At 37.9% G+C, this 19,593-nt stretch overlaps 1 protein-coding gene across 14 annotated transcripts in view; it reads left to right on the top strand.

Annotated features, from left to right (window-relative positions):
- Positions 1-19,593, top strand: part of SPECC1 (sperm antigen with calponin homology and coiled-coil domains 1) — a 228,951-nt gene that overhangs the window by 84,300 nt on the left and 125,058 nt on the right. For 2 of the 14 annotated variants that reach the window (XM_054689434.1, XM_037494125.2), the window contains exon 1: positions 9,923-10,050. The exons of the other annotated variants lie outside the window; for them this stretch is intronic. In XM_054689434.1, coding sequence (XP_054545409.1) covers positions 10,011-10,050 — 40 coding nt within the window. In that variant the 5' untranslated portion in view covers positions 9,923-10,010. Of the gene's footprint in view, positions 1-9,922; positions 10,051-19,593 lie in introns of those variants that run through there. 14 annotated transcript variants of the gene reach the window in all.

Below are 19,593 nucleotides of genomic sequence, written 5' to 3'. Positions count from 1 at the left end.
TAAAAAATTTATATGTAAGTAAATATATTTTTAAAAGTAAGTTAGGCAAATAAAGTCATAAGTATAACTAGTGTAAAAAGGCATAGGGACCAACACCTGACTCTTAGCAGCTGACAACACAAATGGTGGGAGCGGAAGTGCACAGTTGTCCTAGGGAGAGCCCACCAGCCACCAGCATTCACCTTGCCCTAGGGGTTCATCAGTGTGTCCTGTCAAAATGGGGTGTGTTGGTTATTTTGAAGAGTTGTTTGTAAACTGTCAGGCAGATGACCTTGTAAGTGAGCACCTTCTGTAGGGCCAGAGTTACCTTCCCAGCCCACGGCTTTGTTCATTCCACTTCTCTGCTCCAGCACATCAGCCACTCCTCTCTGGGTAAGGATTGCCTTGATTCAGGGTCATCTCACTCCAGCCTATCTCCTTCCCTTGTTTGTGCCTTGAGCTATGATCCGGGGCCACAGGGTGGCTTGTTCTCTAACACACTCCAGAGTATTTCACAATCAAGCCTTTGTTCACTGGGATGAACAAAGACCAGGCCCTGCTGCTAGAGCCTGCGGGTCTCAGGATGCGCATGTCCACACCAGGCGCCACCCTCCCGCCCCTGCCCTCCTGCCACTCTGGACATTGACAGAAATGCTGTTCACTCTGAAAGGACACCTCCTTCATAAAGCTTGTCTTGATCTCCTCACAATGGGATATGCTTTATAGTCCCCATTCAAAAAGTTTTCTGTGATCTGTATTTGTATTTTTGTTAAGACACTCACCATATTCTGCCTTCTACTCTTTCTCTTTCCTGCCTGTTTCTCTCTTTTCTGTTATTCTGAGTTGAATCCAGTTAGTTGGACCTGCTGGCAGCACACTCAGTAAACATGCACATCCCCAGTATGGGTGGTTCCTCCTTTTTTTTTTTTTTTTTTTTTTTTTTTTTTTTTACCCCTTCATCTCATCTTCAAAGCCTGTGCCTTTATTCCTAGCAGCAAGGCACCCCCAGGCTTCAGTGATGCTAATTCATCCAGAGTGAGGATGGGGCTCTTTCGTCCAGAAATAAAACAGTCTTGAGTGGTGGAGGGTGAGTGAAACATGTGCACATGTGGAAGAACAAAATGTAATCTCCAAAATTAAAATTAAAAAAAAAGACCTGATAAAACAGTCTTGAGTTTTAGAACATTTCCAACACCCCAAAAAGATCCCTTGTGCTATTCTAGTCAACCCCTGTTTCCATGCCTAGCTCCAGGCAAACCCTAATCAGCTTTCTGTTCCTATAGATCCTCCCCTGACTGTTCTGCCAACCTTTCATCATTGGAGTGTTTTCTTAGACCAATGCTATTTGCCTGAGGAACTTTTCTTCTGATTCAGTCACTTAGCTTTGTTACCCTCTCTTTTATTCTTTTCTCCCCATGTTCAAATTACACTTGCTTTTTTCTTTGTTGTGTGAGCCTAGTCTCTGTTTAGCAATTTGCCATTGGGTAATTAAGAAAGTTGAGGTCATTCCTCCTCCCTTAGAATAAGGAAACCTTGAATAGTGTCATTTATGAAACAGATACTGAATATTATTTGTTGAATAAAGTAATCTGAGCCCTCTTAGGCATGGAAAATATTATCTTCCTTGTATTCCCCACAGTGTATATAAAGCCACTTTATTAGTTTTGGTAATGAACAATGTCTAAGAAGAATGACATTTGTGTTAAAATGATTAATACCTGATAGCTTGAAACATTCATATAATGTAGAAAAATACAAAGGATGCAAAAGCATGTAGCACCTCTCAGAAGCAACCAGTGCTACATTATCATGATTATCTTTCTAAACATCTCTTGCCAGTGACATAGCTTTGAAGGCAATTATTGGTGTAGTTGCCAAGCCAGGGGAGGCAACTTTGGGTGTAGTGGGAATCCAAGCCAGACACAGGCTTCCGTGAAAGAAGCCTGTAGCAAGATCAGACCTTGTATGTGAGGCACAGAAGATACAGACACAAGCAGCATTGGCTAGATGGTAGACTTGGCCTGTGGTGAAGAGGGCATCTCTTTCAGTATGTCCCTTTAAGAGCAAGAGAATTTGTCCCAACCTTCTCACCAGTAGACAACACCTCCCTTATGTGTTATTGGCCAGTCACTGCCAAAGGAAATGGAATCACCATGATTGCCCTGGACTGTGTAAGATTCCCTCCTCAGCTAAGTATGACCTTCTATCAGTGTTATGTCCCTACAATTCTTTAGCAAGAAAAAAAGCAGGAAAATGGCAGATAGGTAATCCCATGACTTCTATACTTGATTTGTGGTGTTGCTTAAGGTTTTGGGTGATTATTTGAATTGTGGGTTTCAATAAATATATAATGACATGTATCCACCCTGTAGTATCATGTAGTTTTTGCCTTAAAAGACCCTGTGGGGCACCCGTTCCACCTTTCCTCCCTCCCCTCTGAACATCTGACAATCACTGATCTTTCCACTGCCTCCATAGTTTTGCCTTTTCAGCATATATTTGGAATCATATAGGTTTTGGGTAATTATTTACCCAAATAATTTCCAGGCTGGCTTCCTTTACTTATCAGTACACACTTAAGGTTTTTCCATGTATTTTTGTGACTCAATAAGCTTTTTGTAGTTGGATACTATTCCATTATGTGCTTGGACCGTAGTTTGCTTCTCCATTTGACTATTTATCATCTTGGTTATTTCCAAGCTCTGGCTATTATGAATAAAACTGCTATAAACATTTATGTTCAGCTTTTTGTATGGAAATAACTTTCCAACTCATTTGGATCAATACCAAGGAAGGCATTTGATGGATTGTATGCCAAGGACATGTTTTATTTGATAAGAAAATTTCAAATTGTTCTCCTAAATGATGGCACCATTTCGCATTCCCACCAGCAATTAGTAAGAATTCCCATTCCTCTTCATCCTCAGCAGCATTTGGTGTTGTCAACATTTTGGATACTTTGCCATTCTAATTGGTGTGTTGTGCTATGGCTCATGATTTTTTAAAGATCTTGGTACATGAGGAAATTTGAACTCTGACTATTTGATTAAGAAATTATTGTTAAATTTTTCAGTTGAAAAACTGAAAATGGTATTGTGGGTTTTTTTTAAAGAGTCCTTATCTTTAGAAATGCATGCTGAAATATTTACCATTGAAACAGGATGCCTGAGATTTGCTCAAAATAATTGAAAAATAGATGAAACGAGATTGGCCATGAATTAGTAATTGTTGAAACTGGGTTGATAGGTACATAGAGGATCATTACAATATTTTTTTCTACTTTTGTAATTGTTTGACATTTTTCATAATAAATGTTTAAAATTAAAGTTTGGTAATTGTATTTATAGTAACACCCAAGTACCCACTAAATACTTGGGTGTTTAGTAAAAATTAGGTACTGTCTTCTAGTAATAACTGCAGAAGTATTATGGGGGAAGATATGGCTTTGTTAAATAATTGTATATGTACTGGATTAATAATTATTTAAAGAATCCTTCTGGAAACAAAAGACTCTTTTGGTGATATAAGTAATAATACCTGAAATTATTTTAAGATTATAAGTGATTTTTGAGTTAATTTTTTCAATTACAAAAGCCAAAAGCAGTCATATGCACTAAAGAAAAATTTTAAAATATATGAACAGGCAAAAAAGGAAGATAAAGTGTATCAAAATCTTACCACTCAAATAGAGCCACTCTTACTTAGTCTCAAGGTATAATTATCTAAATCTTTTCCTGCTTATTTGAGTATTTATATCCAGGTATTTTTTGTTTGTTTATGTACAAAAACTAAGAGTTATATTCTTAATATATACACTGTTCTGCTTCATAACTTTGTGCCTGAGTCATTGTTTTAGAGACTGCACAGGATGACATTGTATAGCTGTATCAGTACGTAACTAGGCCCCTTGTGTTAAACATCAAAGGATTTCCCCCAGCTTTTTGCTATTGCAAGTAGAAGAAAGCAATGGACAGTTGTTAAGGTACAAACTAGAGACAAACAGTGTGGGTACTGTGCAGAAAGGAAGGTGTGAACATAGCAGGCCTGGGATTGTTATCTTTAGAAAGGCAGCTGGGAAGGTGCGTACTTGGTTGGTGCCTGGGAATTTGAATTTGGGGATGGTTTCCTTCACCAATCCAACTGTTAAGAGTGGCTCACTGTGACTAAACTGCACCAACACTGTGCTTTATGCTGAATACCTACTTACCTGGCTGCAGTCTGGACTTTTGGTACATGCTAGGAGAGGATACCTGCATGGCCAGTGTGTCCCCTCCTCCCCTGGTAAAAACCATGGTGCTGAGTTTCTCATGAGTGTCCCTCATATATGCCACTAGACTTGTGATGCCACAATTCATTGCTTGGGGGATTAGCATATCCTGTTTGACTTCATGGTAAGAAAATTCTTGGAAACTTGAGGTGTGTTTCCTTTGGACTCTGCCCCATGGGCCTTTGCCTTTCTTGTATGCTTTCACTGTAGTATATGACAGTCTTGAGCACAACCACCTGCAACTTTGTGAGTCCTCCCAGTGACTCACCGAACCTGGTGGTGGTCAAGGGGACCCCAGCAAAGATGCATATCAGTCATTTCCCAATCTTTAATTTGGGTTAAAAATAGTTTTGTCTTGTTGGATTAAATAAGTTAAAAAATAAAAAATACTTAGAACAGCCCCTGGCAAGTAATTATTTCTCAGTAAATGTTAAGAATTATTATATAGACATATTTTTTATTATTTCATTTGAATAAATCTTAGAATTGTTTGCTTTAAGGATATGTACATTGTTTTCTTTTTGTATGTCCTGATCATAAAAGTAAATAAAATAGGTTTATTGAGAAGGCATTAGAGGTACTTGCTATGGGAAAAAGTCATCTATAACTATTTTCCAGATACAATTATATTTAATAATTTGTTATATACATGTCAAAATTTATTTCTATACAGACCAATATGGACAATACAACATTTATTTTTTAATAAAAATGGGGCATTTACATGTTATTTTCTTGTACATGCCTGAATATATTTTTTATTCATTCATTCAATGAGTTTTTTCCAATGAGGATTCCTTAAATCTCTTTCTTTCCCTTAAAGGAACATTTTGACAATAAATAAAATAGAAAATCCGTAAATTTTTTTTTAAAGATTTATTTATTTGTTTATACAAGCAGAGGCTGCGGGCAGCTTCGCAACCCAGTGCTCAACCGCTGCGCCACCGGGGAGGCCCCTGAAAATCCATCATTTTAACGTCTAACTTATCAACCTAGTTACACTACATTTGAAACTATATATTATATAAAATATAGTAATTTAGAATTACATTGCTGTCTTTTTAAAAAGCAAGATCATAGACACCTTTGACATCAGCGTCAACCATCACCCCTAGAACCCTTGTTGCCATTATTTACCACTGATTTTTGGAGCACATCTAGGTGACTGATTTTTCATTTGCCCAATATGTCTGAGTGGCACAACCTGACTTCTCACTGTCCTGCTTTTATTTTTTTACTGTAGTGCTTTTAAAAGTTACCTCTGAATACTATTAATTGTTTAATACTTAAAATTGTGAGGTTGAGGCCCTCCCGGTGTGCAGCAGATTGAGCGCAGCGCTGTGAAGCTGTCCACATTTTCTGCAGCAAGGGTTTGATTCCCGGCTGGCCAGGGAGATACCCACATGGCATGGCAGACCATTCCTGCCTCGCCCACCACGCCCCTCAGCAGTGTATTTCAGTCAATCTGCCTGTTCTTCTCCCCACACTGTTTCTGGTGAATCCTCTCACCCTCCTGTGCCTCTGGCCTGTACCCCAGCTCTTGTATACATAACTAAATCTTTTTTAAAAAATTGTGAGGTCATGTCATCAGAAATAATCCTATGAGTGTGTTAAGTTTCTCTAGTTCCTATTAAAATGATTTTGTCAGATAGCTACTATAGGCACCCAAAACTGTCATTGATAGAGGTTTTAGTATATATGTCTTTTTAAACAGAATTTAACATTGATTGGATACTGTGTTTTTTTTTTTTTAAAGATATATGAAAAAATATTTTGGGGACAATGGGGAAATTTGACTATTATGATTTGACTAATATGAACTATAGAAACTATTTGATATTTTGAAAATATCACTTTTCTTGGATGTGATAATGGTATTGTAGGAGAATTCCTTAAGGGTGTATGCTGGAAGCATTGAGGGGTAAAGTGTCATGGTGTCTGCAACATACTTTCAAATGATTCAATGGAAAGAAAAATGGAGAGGGGTAGAAATAAAAAGCAAATGTGATAAAATGTTAACTGGTAAATGTAGGTGGTGAGTATATAAGGGTGTTCATGGTGTTATTCTCTCTACACTTTTCTATGAATTTGAAAATGTTCAAGACAGAAAGTTGAATAATAAAGAAAGGCTTTCCCCCCTCAATATTATAAAAATATTCATCCACGTTTACTTCTAAGATTTTTATATTTATGGCTAGGTTTATATTAAATTGGAATTTATATTAGCATAAAGAATGAGATATAGATCTCGCTTAATTTGAATTGCTTCTTTAAAAGAACTCATTTTAAATCTGCTGGGGGGGAATTTCCATTTTTTGTAATTATAGTGATCTTCTTAGGTAATTTTATGGCATGTTTTTAATTTTAAAAAGATAGATCTCTCCTTCTTGTTCTTCCTTTTCCAAAATTCTTTGGATTTTCCAGTGCCTTTATTATTCCAGGTGATTTTGTAATAAATATATAACGATTATTAAATTGAACTTTGTTAAAATTTTAGATTAATTTGGACAGCTTGATGTGTTATAATATTCAGTCTTCTCATTTCAATAATATAGGATTTCTCTGGATAGTAAAGAATCTTTCAGAAGTTTCATCAAACATTGCAGAGGTATATTGTTTGAAAAGTTAGATTTTAATTACATTACAAGGAAAACAAATACATTATTTACTTCTCTTACTACATATCAGATATTAGGAGTACAAAAATAAGAATTTCACTGCCACTCAAAGAGGTGACAATCTTTGGAAGATTATAAGGAAGAATGGCTAAAATAGGGTGCTTATGTAGGGAAATACCGGCATTTACAAGGTATAGGAGTACCATAAGGGGCAGAGTATTTAGTGCCAGCTGGGGTGGGCAAACTCTTCAAGGAAGTGATGCCTTAAAAGATGAATGGGCATTTGCTAGGCAGCCAAGTTATAGAAGAGTATCAAATCAGAAGGAATATAGCAGATATAAATGCATAGAGACCTGTAACAATAGGGAGTGTTCAGGGCCCAATTGACTTCATGTTGCTGGAATATAAAATGAAAGAGTATACTTTTGAATAATAGGGACCAAGTTGGGGTCTAAGGTAAGGAAGGATCTTTGTATATTGTATGGAATAACTGAGGACTTTCTCTTAATGTAGAGGGGTGTCACAGAGAGCATTTAAGCAGAAGTGGATATGGGCAGATTGCATTTTTGATAACTTGGGTGGAGGAGCAATGTGAGCGATAGCAAAACTACAAGTAGCAAGTGAGTTGGAAAGCTAATGCTTATGCATCCTTGTATGAATTAAAGGCCTGAAATAAACAAGTTCCAACAAAAACAAGAGAAAGAGTCAAGATTTGAAAAATATGTAGGGCTTGACTAGATATTTTTGGCTAGCCATAGAAGTCCAGATTTATTTTGGGTTGGCATCTTGGCATCTTTCATAAAGAGACCCACATTAACTGCCTAACAGTTTTTTTAATTAATATGATGACTTACCAGTTTCTGAAAATCTCTGGATAAGTCTGTAGCTTCTGTAAATTGAATTTGGTGTTCACAAATTCAGCAGTATATATTGTTCCATAAATATTTTGGGAAATTAATTATCTTTTCTAGGATCATTCTTCACCTTTCTAAAGGTGAACTTGATCTCAAAAGCATTTGTTCTCTAAAATCCTATGTAATTTGCCTTAGTAGACTTGTTTCTATGTGCTCAGCATTGTACTCGTTTTATAGGTTACAGAATAGAGCTATAAGCCCTAACTTTGACAGAGTAGTTTTGTTGAAGAAACAAACTTGTAGAATTACTGCTGAAAGGAAGTAATGTGTAAAGGTTGATTTGTTTCTAGAATAGCTTATAAATTCATTCATTCATTCAGTGAGACAGTAAACAAATATATAGTATATTAAATACTGATAAGCATCATGTAGGTCAACAAAGCAGGGAAATGTGTGTTTGCTCAGTGTTTGGTAAACTGTTTAATGTGATGAGAGAAGCTTTCTTAATAAAATGACATTTGACTAGAGATGTAAGAAGTGAGAGAGTGTTCCATACGTTTTATGTAATATAAGGGGAAGAACATTTTAGGCAGAGGGAACAGCAAGGTGTATAGGAGCATCCTTGGCTTATTTGAGAAACAATAAGTAGGCTACTGTAGCAAAAGCAATGTGAGAGGGGAAAAATGAGTCTTCTGATGGAGGGGAATATTATCTAAAGCTTTGGAGGCCACGGTAAGGATTTTGACAGTGTCTTCTAGTGAGTCAGAAATCAATTGGAGTGCTGTAAATGGAGGCATGACATGATTTGACCTAGGTTTCAGAAGCATAAACTTCACTGTTAGGTGAAGATTGAATTATAAAGGGGGAGGGGCAGAAGAAGAGGAGACTGGTTAGAAGGCAGTTGCAATAATCTTGGTAGGAAATGACCATGGCTGGGATTAGGTGACAGTAGTGGAAGGGGTGAGAATTACTGAGTGGCATTTACAATACATAGGTACCAACACATTCCATTTCTGAAAGTGGAGAGGACTATATGAACTGTCTATAGAAGAAAATCAAGAATTAGATTTTGTTCCAGTTAAAATGGAGATGCCTATATTAAGATATCTAAGTGAAGGTGTCCAGAAGATAGTTGGATAAATGAACCTGGAGTTCATTTATCCTGAAGACAGGACCATACTGGAGAGATGGAAATGGTGTTTAAAAGCCACAAGTTGGTTGGGATGACCAAGTTATATAGAGATGGCTGAGCTTTAGGGAGTCTATGGTCTAAAGGCCAAGTGGATGGGAGAAACCAACAAAGGGGACTGAGAAGAGGCAGGCAGGGATGTGGGCAGAAAGCCAGGAGCGTGTGATATCTTGAAATAAACTCTTTTCAGGAGTTGAGAGTCATCAATGGTGTCCTAAGAAGTTGAAAGTAAGAACTAAGAATGGCTCATATGGTGTTTAATGCAGGAGACAGAGCCAGTGATTTCCCTTATGATTTTGTTGGTCCAAAATAGTTCTCTTTGTAAGATTTTATTACTTCTTACTGTCCTATTCACGAGATTAATTATTAAAGTCATTCAAGGTAATTTCCCTGAGTTAGGTATTTCTGATAGCAGCAAAAACAGTTTCCACTTAGAACTGCTATGCCTTTTTTATTACTAGAGTGGTATTCATCTCGGATAATGGCCAAGTCTTTCGTGAACCATTTTCTTCACCACCTTCTTGTTCATCCATTCACCCCCCGCCCCCAAAAAAACCCCAACAACTTATTAAATGCCTATTCTATGCCAACCCTAGTTTTTTCTGCCCTAATAGATCTAGTTTCTCATGTGCACAATTTTGTCTTTCCCGTGACACTTGGCTTCAGCCTCCCCGCGGTGGGGTTTTTCCAGCCTCCGGTGTCCAGCTGCAGTTTCCAGCACTGCCCCTACATGCCTGCAGGCCGTCAGCGGGCGCGTCCCTCCCACGCCTGGGAGGCAACCTTTGGATGCTCCAGAGCGCTGGACTGCAGAAGAGGCGGGCGGTATGCAGATAAGGGGGCGGGCCTCGCAGGGAGGGCGGTGTGGCCGGAGGAGGCGGGCCTGCGAGTGGCGGTATGCAGATGAGGTGGGCGGGGCCCGCCCGCGCGGGCTAGGAGCGGCTCCGCCGGCGGCCGCCGGGAACTGGAAGGCGCCCGGCTCTTTCTTTGACTGGAGCGGACCCGCCGGACGCAGCTGCCTCCTCAGCCCGAGCCGCCGCGAGCTGCGGCGCCGCGGACACCCTGTCAGAGGCCGCCCAGCCGGCCGCCGTTCGAGTCGGCCTAGCATGGGCAACCACTCCGGGCGGCCCGAGGATCCCGAGCCAGGTCTGTGCACTTGGGGGGGTCGCGCCGCGCCCCCTCTCCGGCCGGGCGCCCTTCCCCCACCCGCATCCCGGGCCGGCGGCCGCCGCTCTGCCCGCGGGCGCCGAAGGGGCGAGTGGAAAGGTGAAGCGCCGCGTTGTGATTCTTGCTTTTGGAATGCGTTAATGGGGTTGTGAAATTACCTGTGCCTGTTCCGCGACAAGGAAATGCCACTCACCACAAACGCATACCTGGAAGCCCAGGGTCTGCCCGGTCGCTGCAAGTGGGGAGGGAAAGAGCCTGGCCAGTGGCTAGGAGCGCGCAGGCCGGACGGGCGAGAGGGGTCCAGGGGGACCGGGGTCCTCTGTGCCGGGTTCAAGGTGGTGGGATCCGACTTGCCCCTGTCATCTGCAGTCTAAACAGGGTCTCATGTACCCCTTCTCGAGTTCTTGCAGACTTTCTGGGCATTCGCGATGAGAAGTGTGACTTGGCAGCCAGCTTCTGGTTCATTGTCCATTTTGCAGTGCATCTTTTGCATATCACACTTTGTGGAGTCTCGTGGAAGGGGTCACCCGTCAGCAGATCTGTTACTCATACTCAGACCAAGCAAAGGCTTGGATGTGACTGTTTCTTACCCAAAATAGTTTCTGCTTCTTCGGGATACTGAAACTCTTCCTTTATCAAATTTTTAATCCCTCACCTATTAAGTGAGCTTGGTGGAGAGTCAGCTGAGCTCTAGTTTTCATCTTCTGGTTGGTCACCTTGGACCCCAGCACATTTTTAGATGCTGATATCCACGGGGTAGCGTTTAAAAACAAAACAGGACATTTCTGTATACTGTCACATGAGGAAAATGGGATTTAATTTAGCCTCAAGAATCGCATCTTTGCTGATTAGGAACAGTATGTGTTTCTGTGACAGTCAGAAAAAAATTTTTCAATGGCGTAATTTTAAAATTTGAATTGAGTGAGGAAATTGAGGCTCTGAGAGGTGGAGTGACTTGTCCAAATGACTTTTCTCTAGAATTGGGAGCAGTGTTGTAATTAGAACTTTGCTCTTCCTAACCTCAGTCCATCACTCTTCACCCACCTCCCACCTCCTAGGTTCTCAGCGGCTCCTCTGTTGGGAGACTAAGCAGGCTTAGTCATATCATTCCAGGTTTATGGACTGAGGTGGGTGCCTCCGTGGCATTTGTGAAACATTGGATTGGTACGACCGGGTTTGAAAATTCTGACTGCCATGAGGGAAGATTGAAGAAAAATTTGAAATTTAGGGTTAATACATAGAATAACCATGCCCTGCTACATAGGGGCATTTATACAGCACTTCTCCAAACTTCTTTGGGCAGAATAACTAGTATTTACAAAATGTCCTGGTCATAAACAACCTTGTTATAAACTATTAAGTAAAAGATATGTAACATTTTAAAAACACCTCTTATTAGTACCTACCTGCCAAGCTATTATAAAAACCCCTGTGTACTATTTCCTTTGTCAAAATTGTGAAAAGATTGTCCCTCCTGTTAGAACTTTTAGTAGTTACTTGGGTGTTGATGTTCCAATTTCGAAGTGACCTTGCTTTATAAAAGACTCTGATGGATAGGAGATGAAAAGGACACTGTTATGTCAGTGACTTACTTTATTGCATTTTTCAAATACTGCATATAATTTCAGAATGGTAACTCAGTCTGATAAGCTGGAGATATCTGATGAGAAAAATCTTAGGAAAGACTTTAAATGCTGGGCTGTTGTTGGCTGTAAGTGTGAGTTTAATTTCATCTGGTCTCTTAATGCTATTATAAAATAACTACAGAATGAATTAATGAGCTTCTGGAAATTAGGGTTTTGTTAAAGATTAATGTATCTTCATTCTGCTTTACCACCGGGGTTGGGATGAGGTATAGGCCTCCCACTGGCAGTGTGGTGCATTAGGCTGAAATCTGAACAAGTCATACAGTGGGTCTTCAAAGCAAGGGATCAAGGTGAGTGATGGAGAGGAGAGGCTGGACAAGATGAGAACAACTCCCAGGTCTGATTTTTACAGGGTTCCTATAGTGAGTCAGTTTTGTCCTTTGAGATGCAGGTACTTAAACAGAATTAGAAATGAAAGATGTTTATTAGAGAGAAACACTTCAGAAAGAAAAATGGAGTGGGAACTCCTCATTCCCTCTGGGGTTGTCTGAGGCAGGACCAGGTCCTCTACTACTGCTTCTTTTCTAGCTCTGGAATTGGCCAACTTGGCAGCAAGATTCTTTTTTTGTGATATCTGTAATTCTCTGTGATCATTGTGATTTATTGCGGTATTATAGGATGAACAAGAGACATAGATCAAGTAAAAGACTTGAAATTTGCATGAATGAGGACAACTAGAATCAGAACATGTTGATGACCACATCTGTTACTTCCTAGAAGGTCCTGGTTATCATTCAATATTTAACAAGATTATCAGAGAGGACTGCTGGGTATAGGTGGGCAGATTGTGCACTGTTCAAAGGCATCTAGGTATAAAGGGATGAGTGGTTCCAGATGGGGTTGTGTTAATCTAGAGGAAGTAGTGCCATTTGCCTTTTTATATTCATACAAAGGAGTCCACTATGTTAAAGGAGACCTTATTAAAAGGTGAGCTTAGAAGGCTTTCCTCAATGTCACTAATAGTTGATATCTGCTTACTGTTTGCTTTAAATTTGTATGCACGTGTTTTAAACAATGAATACAAATGACATGAAACAAAAGTAAAAGCTTCTACTTATTCATTAGGTATTGGTTACAATTCATTGGTTGTAACTCTGTATTAGTTATAGTTAATACTAAATGTGATTAAAGACAAATCCCAAAAGAGCCACTTCAAACAGTTCAGGTTGTTTTCTTCCTCAAGTAGCAGTCTAGTGTGAGTTGGGGCCAGTCAGGGGTGTTTAATGACTCAGGCTACTGAACTTTCACTAATGCCTAGCTTCCAAATTGTAGTGGATTTACCAGTAGCCAGGGGAAGAGCGAGCGCAGGGAGGATCCTGCCTGTAAGAAGGGCCAGGCCTGTAAGTGGTGCACATCTTTTCCATCCACAAGCTACTGACCAGACTCGGTCATACAGCCACACCTGGATGGTGCAGGACTGGAAAATGTCTATGGAGTGCCCAGCAGAGGACAACATGATGGTGAACGCTAACATATTCACCAGTATTTGTATTTTACCACACTCAACCCCTTTATGTCAATATTTTACTAAAAAATTTTTGATCATAATGATTGAAAAACATCTATAGTAAATACCCACATACCTACTGTCTAGAATCTAACATTCTACTTTTGCTTTATTCATCTGTTTGTCCTCCATCCATCATTCCATCTTATTTTTTGATGCATTTCAAAGAAACAGCTCTGTAATTCTTCATAATATGCTATACCTATACTATTTCTTGCCTTATTAACTTTCAAGGCTATTTTCAAATCTGAATATGAAAGTTGATAAAGTGCACATTTACTACTGTAATCTTCTCTTCTGCCATCCCTGAAAGTTATATTCCAAATTTCTCATCTCTTATTAGTATAATAAAACACTAATGGTGGACTACAAGTGGTGGATATGTAGTTGTTCGCTGTGAAATTACTTAATCTTTGTTATATGTAATTTTCATTTAAAAACTTGAAAAGGGGCCTCCCCCGGTTGAGCGCTGGGTTGCGAAGCTGCCCACAGCCTCTGCAGCGCCGGTTCGATCCCCGGCCACCGGGTGAGGGTCCCGCCTGGCGCGCAGACCTCTCCTGCCGCCCGCTGCTCCCCTCAGCAATGTATTTCATCAGCCTGTTTGTTCTGCTCCCTGCTCTGGCTCTGGTGAATTCTCTCACCCTCCCGTGCTTCTGACTGTACCCAGTGCTTGTATAAATAAATAAATAAATCTTAAAAAAAAATAAAATAAAAACTTGAAAAGTTCAAAGGAAGGCATTTATTGTTTACCACCTATATTTTTTGACTAACCAACTTTAAATAGTGTCTATGCCTAGTTAATTTAATTTCTTCTGCCTTTTCCTCTGTGTTTTTCACATCTTATTCCCAGTCTGCCTCTCAGACTTTTACATGATTGGAATGTTCTGTTCCATAACTTGTATTATTAAATATTCTGTGCATTGTTTAAAGCTTGATTCTCAATATTGAAAGCCAATCAGTATTTAGAATATATATTACTTACTGTAGAATCATATATTGCATGTAGGTTTACAGAGAAGGAAATTTGCTTGATTTGTAGTCTATAACAGGCAGTTTTACTTTAAAATAAAAATAGGACTCAGTGAAAGAGTTATAATTTTTTATTTTTAAAATTCTTAGCCTGCTTTTATCCTAGAATTGAGCTTCCTAATTTTGCAGATTGTTGTAGTTCTGATGAGCATTCATTTTCTTCTCAGAAACAGCAAGCTTGGTGGGTAAGGATTTGGGCTCTAGAGCTAGATTTCATATTCAAATCATAGTTTTGCCAGTTCCTAATTTTGAGACTGAGCAGGTGACTTAAGCTGAGTCTCAGTTTTTTCCATTTAGAAAAGTGGATAACAATATAACCTATTTTACAGGGTTGTGATTAATAGGTTAAAACAGGTGGGTTAGAACAGGCTTGAACATACAAAGGGACCCATAAGCTTTCTTTATTCTTTCCAGCCTTCCAACTGAGTTTTAGTTTGGACTTGGGCACATTCTGGTGCTGTCCATTCTCGGGTTAGTCCAGGTTAGTCCATGACTTCTTGGATCCTTTTTTTCTTATTCTTACTTTCATTCCCTTTGCTTTGGCTGGAGTGTTTTCTCTGTCATCCTCTCTCTTGGCTAAACTTTTATATTCTCTGTCATCTCTATATTCACCTTTTTATTACAGTTTTCCTATCTGCTTCATTTCCAAAATATTTTTTGTCTTCTGTTTTATCTTATTCATAGTAGTTTGGGGCTTAAGGTTAGGAGGGAAGCGGAGTTGGTTGGAGGACTTGAACAGATGAGTACATGACTTCTGTTGCAATCAGTTTTACATTTTAAGAATTCATCAGTTTGAACTATGTTCACCAGGAGACTATAGTATTCATTTTCCTTAGGTGTATTTTGCTCCATAGAGCAATTTCAAAATGGAAGTACCGTTCTGAGAGACATGCTTAGGGAAATCTCCCTTTTAGGATTAAAAAATGATACATTATATATATATATAAATATATATACACAAACAAACACACACAACATATATATATCAAAGATCAGTGATAACACTTGTAAAAAGTCATCAGATGTGATATTAAATATGTTACTATAATAAATGTGAATGGGTTAAGCTGCCCATAAAAAAAAGTCTCCTCTTACAGGTAGACGGAAACCAAAGTATACACACTGCAGAAGCATATTCAGATGATATTTTAAGTTTAGAAATTAAGTCAATTAAAATTGTGAATAATAAAAAATGAATTTTTTAAGCTTTGAAGTCAGCATCTTGTTATTCTACTTATAAGTCTAGTAAAATTTAATGAGTATTACTTAAGGGAATCTTTGATTAATAATTCAGTCCCATTTGCAAGCTTGCTTATTAGTAAATTTTAAATTTAAAAAAATTGTGTTTATTAATATATGTATTTTTCTGTTAAAGTCTGACTGACAAACATCCAGTTTTTTAAAGTCCTATAAATTTAATAGCTATAAACACAGTGATTCTTTAGTCTTCTATATTCCCAAATACTTACATGTTTTCTCTTTGTATGTGTATGTGTGTATGTGTAGATAGATAGAGATGCACACTTTCAAACTAAAAGATAAACTACTCAGTTACACATTTAAATTAAGTATAAGGCTAATCTGTGATTCTTAACAGGTCCAATTCTCTTAAACATTAAACATATAATTCCAAAATGAAGATCTTTGTAAACACATAATACTATTACTACTTGTTAAACTTTTAAAGTATTTTACTTGATTCTAAACCTTTCTTGAATTAAAAGATATTTACATAAGTGTTTTGTTCCAAATGATGTCAGAATTTTGCCCTATGTAATTTTGGAGGTTGCCTGCTCAGTTTGCTGAGTTTTATTTAACCAACAGGCGTCTCTGGCAAGGACAAGGACAGAATTCTTACCCTAGACTCCAAATTTCAGCTTTTGCTGTGTTTTTGAGCATATTTGATTTAGTACATACAGGATAATCAACACATGCTACATTTTCTCAATCTTTGTCTGAAGATATTTATATTTGCCCTCATCTTTATTGATAATTTGCCTGGGTATAGGTTCAAAATCTCTGTAATCTCTACTTAATACTGTCACCAAAACTTGAAGAAGGTGGTCATTATATCCATCTACTTTAAATTCTAATTATATTTTACTGGAGCCTGAGACCCCCAGTTAGATGGCCATATAACCTGAATAGAATTTGCACTTCTTAGCACTTGAAATATGTAAATATTTTCCCATCTCACGCCAAGACCTTTGACTTGACAGAACACAGACTTATTTCTTACTTGTAAGGCAGTTTCTTTCTTTCCCTTAAAGCAGAAACTTTTCTTGATAGTAAAACAAAATGTGATTTAATTGTGGCTATCTCTCATGGCTTTGTTGACTTACAAGGTCATTCTTCTGAAACAATACCCCCCTCCCACCAAAGTACCTTAAATCAGACCATGACTATCTATATCAATAAAAGTACAATTCAAGAAGAAAAAGTAGTCATTACAAAATCACTGGTACATTAACTAGCAAAACACTTGAAGTAATTAAAATAAAATGTATTAGAAGTGTATAGAAAAACTCACAAGTAAAATGAGAGAATTTGTGGAATGGTTAAAGCATTCTAGACCACAAAGAAGACTTCATTATAATCTCTTAAGGGAAATTTTACTGGTCACTCTGTACTCATAATGCAGCAAAACTGTAGATAATAAAAATGGAAATTTTGAAAATGTAATCCATTTGGAAATTTTGCCCCAAATAACAACTGAAAACTATAATTATAGAAAAATGAGAAAATCATTATGAAATATGTCGTAAAAGTTACAGATAATAACCAAATTCATTCCTCTGAAAACTTTCAACAAAAAAGAAAGAATGAAAATAAGCAAAGTAATCACTATACACAGAGAATTAGAAAATAACAACTAAAATCTGAGGAAATAGGGAGTTTCTTAAAAGGGTGGAAAATAATGAAGTAAAGTATTACTGTGTTTTTCATTCTTCCCTTAAACTCAGCACTGAGCACATTGCCTGATTTGTTGAATAAATGAATATATGAATGAACAAAAAAAAAAGAAGAAAATAGAATTGAAAATCCTAAGAGTAGCATCTACATTAAAACAAAGAAGTAGGTATAGCTGCAGTTAGATTAATTAAGAATACAAGAAAACCCAAATACCCAAAACAAACAATAAAAGAATGTATATAATCAGAGATGTGGAGATTAAAAAAATTAAAAATGGAAAATTTTGATGAAATTGAAATTTTCTAGGAAAACAAAACTATTTAAATCCTTTACGAAGAAATGAAACATTTGGGCAGAAAAGTAATCTTGGACATCACAAAGTGACTTAAGGAAATGGTTTTATAGGTAAAATTTTTCAGTTAGGAGAAAAATATAATTTCTTTGCTACCTAAAATTAGCTAGTGCATCTTTTCCCAAAGATTATTATATCACAAGCCTCCCTGGTGGCGCAGGTGGTTGAGGCCCACACTGTGAAGCTGTCCGCAGCCTCTGCAGTGAGGGTTCGATCCTGGCTGGCCAGGGAGAAACCCACATGGCACAGCAGACCTCTCCTGTCTTGCCCGCTGCTCCCCTCAGCAGTGTATTTTGTCAGTCTGCCTGTTCTGGTCCCCGCTCTGTCTCTGGTGAATCCTCTCACCCTCCATGCATCTGGCCTGTACCCCAGTTCTTGTATAAATAAATAAATAAATATTTTTAAAAAAAGATTATTGTATTCCAGGGGTAATAGGTAATGATTTAAATTATGTACAGGTGATAATTTTTTATTTAAACAATATAAAATTTGTTAGAAAAGTTATAATTGGTATTTGAATAATTTGTCTATTGCTGAGTACATGCTTAGGTTTTTGAAAAAGTGAGTTAATATTAAGCTTATGAAGAAAAATATTAAATATATAATTGAATAGATAAATGCAAATATAGCTAAAATCATAAAAATGATACTGAAGCAATAGAATCTTGAAAAATATTCCTAAGTGCAGAAAAGACACAAAACATTTTGATTTATTTTAACAAAAGTATAAATAGTACTGATACTCTTAATTCTATTCCCGATGTCTTTCAAAGATTGAGTTAATAAAATTAGAGTCCATTCTTACTAATGTACATGTAAAAGTAGTAAATGAAAATAAGCCAAATTTAATCTAACCATATATCTTTTTTTTTTAAAGATTTATTATTTATGCATACAAGAGCTGGAGTACAGGCCAGAAGTGTGGGGAGTGAGAGGATTCACCAGAGACAGAGTGGGGAACAGAATAGGCAGAATGACTGAAGTACGCTGCTGAGGGGAACAGTGGGCGAGTCAGGAGAGGTCTGCTGTGCCATGTGGGTAGCTCTCTGGCTGTGGATCGAACTCATGCTGCAGTGGCTGTGGATTGCTTCATAGGTTGTGTCAACCCCTTGCGCTACCAGGGAGGCCCTCTAGCCATATATCTTAACAAGATTACACCGCTGTTAAAAAATTTGTTTTCCAAGAATACTATATTATTACATAAATAAAATCTACAACATTAGTACATTTAAAGGGAAAAATATTGTCTTTATATATGTCAGTAGCACATTTAATAAAATTTAGCATTTATATCATAAACACTTAATAGAAATGTATGGGTCCTTTTTTTTTTTTAAAGATTTATTTATTTATGCATACAAGAACTGGGGTACAGGCCAGAGGTGTGGGGGGGTGGGAGGATTCATCAGAAACAGAGTGGGGAACAGAATAGGCGCATTGACTGAAATACACTGCTGAGGGGAGCAGCAGATGAGATAGGAGAGGTCTGGGGAGAGGTCTGCTGTGCCATTTGGGTAGCTAGCTCCCTGGCCGGCCGGGGATCAAACTTCTGTGCTGCAGAAGTTGTGGACAGCTTCACAGTGCTGTGCTCAACCCCTTGCGCCACCAGGGAGGCCCATCCTTTCTTAAGATAATAAATAAAATTATCTGAAAGCCATACAGGACCATGCTTAGCAGGAAACTAAAATCATCATTATAAAGGTCAGGAAAAAAAACAGTGGTGTTCATACAGGCATTGTTTTCAGATAGCCGAGCCAAAGCAGTAAGAATTTAAAAGATATTTATTAAAAATGAGACAAAACTAGCATTATCTGTAGGTATTGTAATTTTTTTGTTAAAATAGCCAAGAATATCAACTAATAAAAACTATTAGTTCTAATAAGAATTAAATAAGGTAACCAGCTTGGAAATGCATATGTAGATTCATATGTGTATGAATCTGCATATGTATGTAGGTCTATATGTATATAGATGTATTTATAACAATAGCTTTCTTTATGTTAGTAGTAATCAGAAACAATGGTTTATTTATTAAAAGGTCACATTCACAGTATGAGCAAAGTGTCGGGGGTTGG

The sequence above is a fragment of the Talpa occidentalis genome, unplaced genomic scaffold (assembly GCF_014898055.3).
Source record: "Talpa occidentalis isolate TD23 unplaced genomic scaffold, MPIMG_talOcc4v2.1 talOcc4.7, whole genome shotgun sequence".
Taxonomy (NCBI): domain Eukaryota; kingdom Metazoa; phylum Chordata; class Mammalia; order Eulipotyphla; family Talpidae; genus Talpa; species Talpa occidentalis.
Note: the sequence above shows the minus strand (reverse complement) of the source record. Positions and strands in the feature narration are given on the sequence as shown.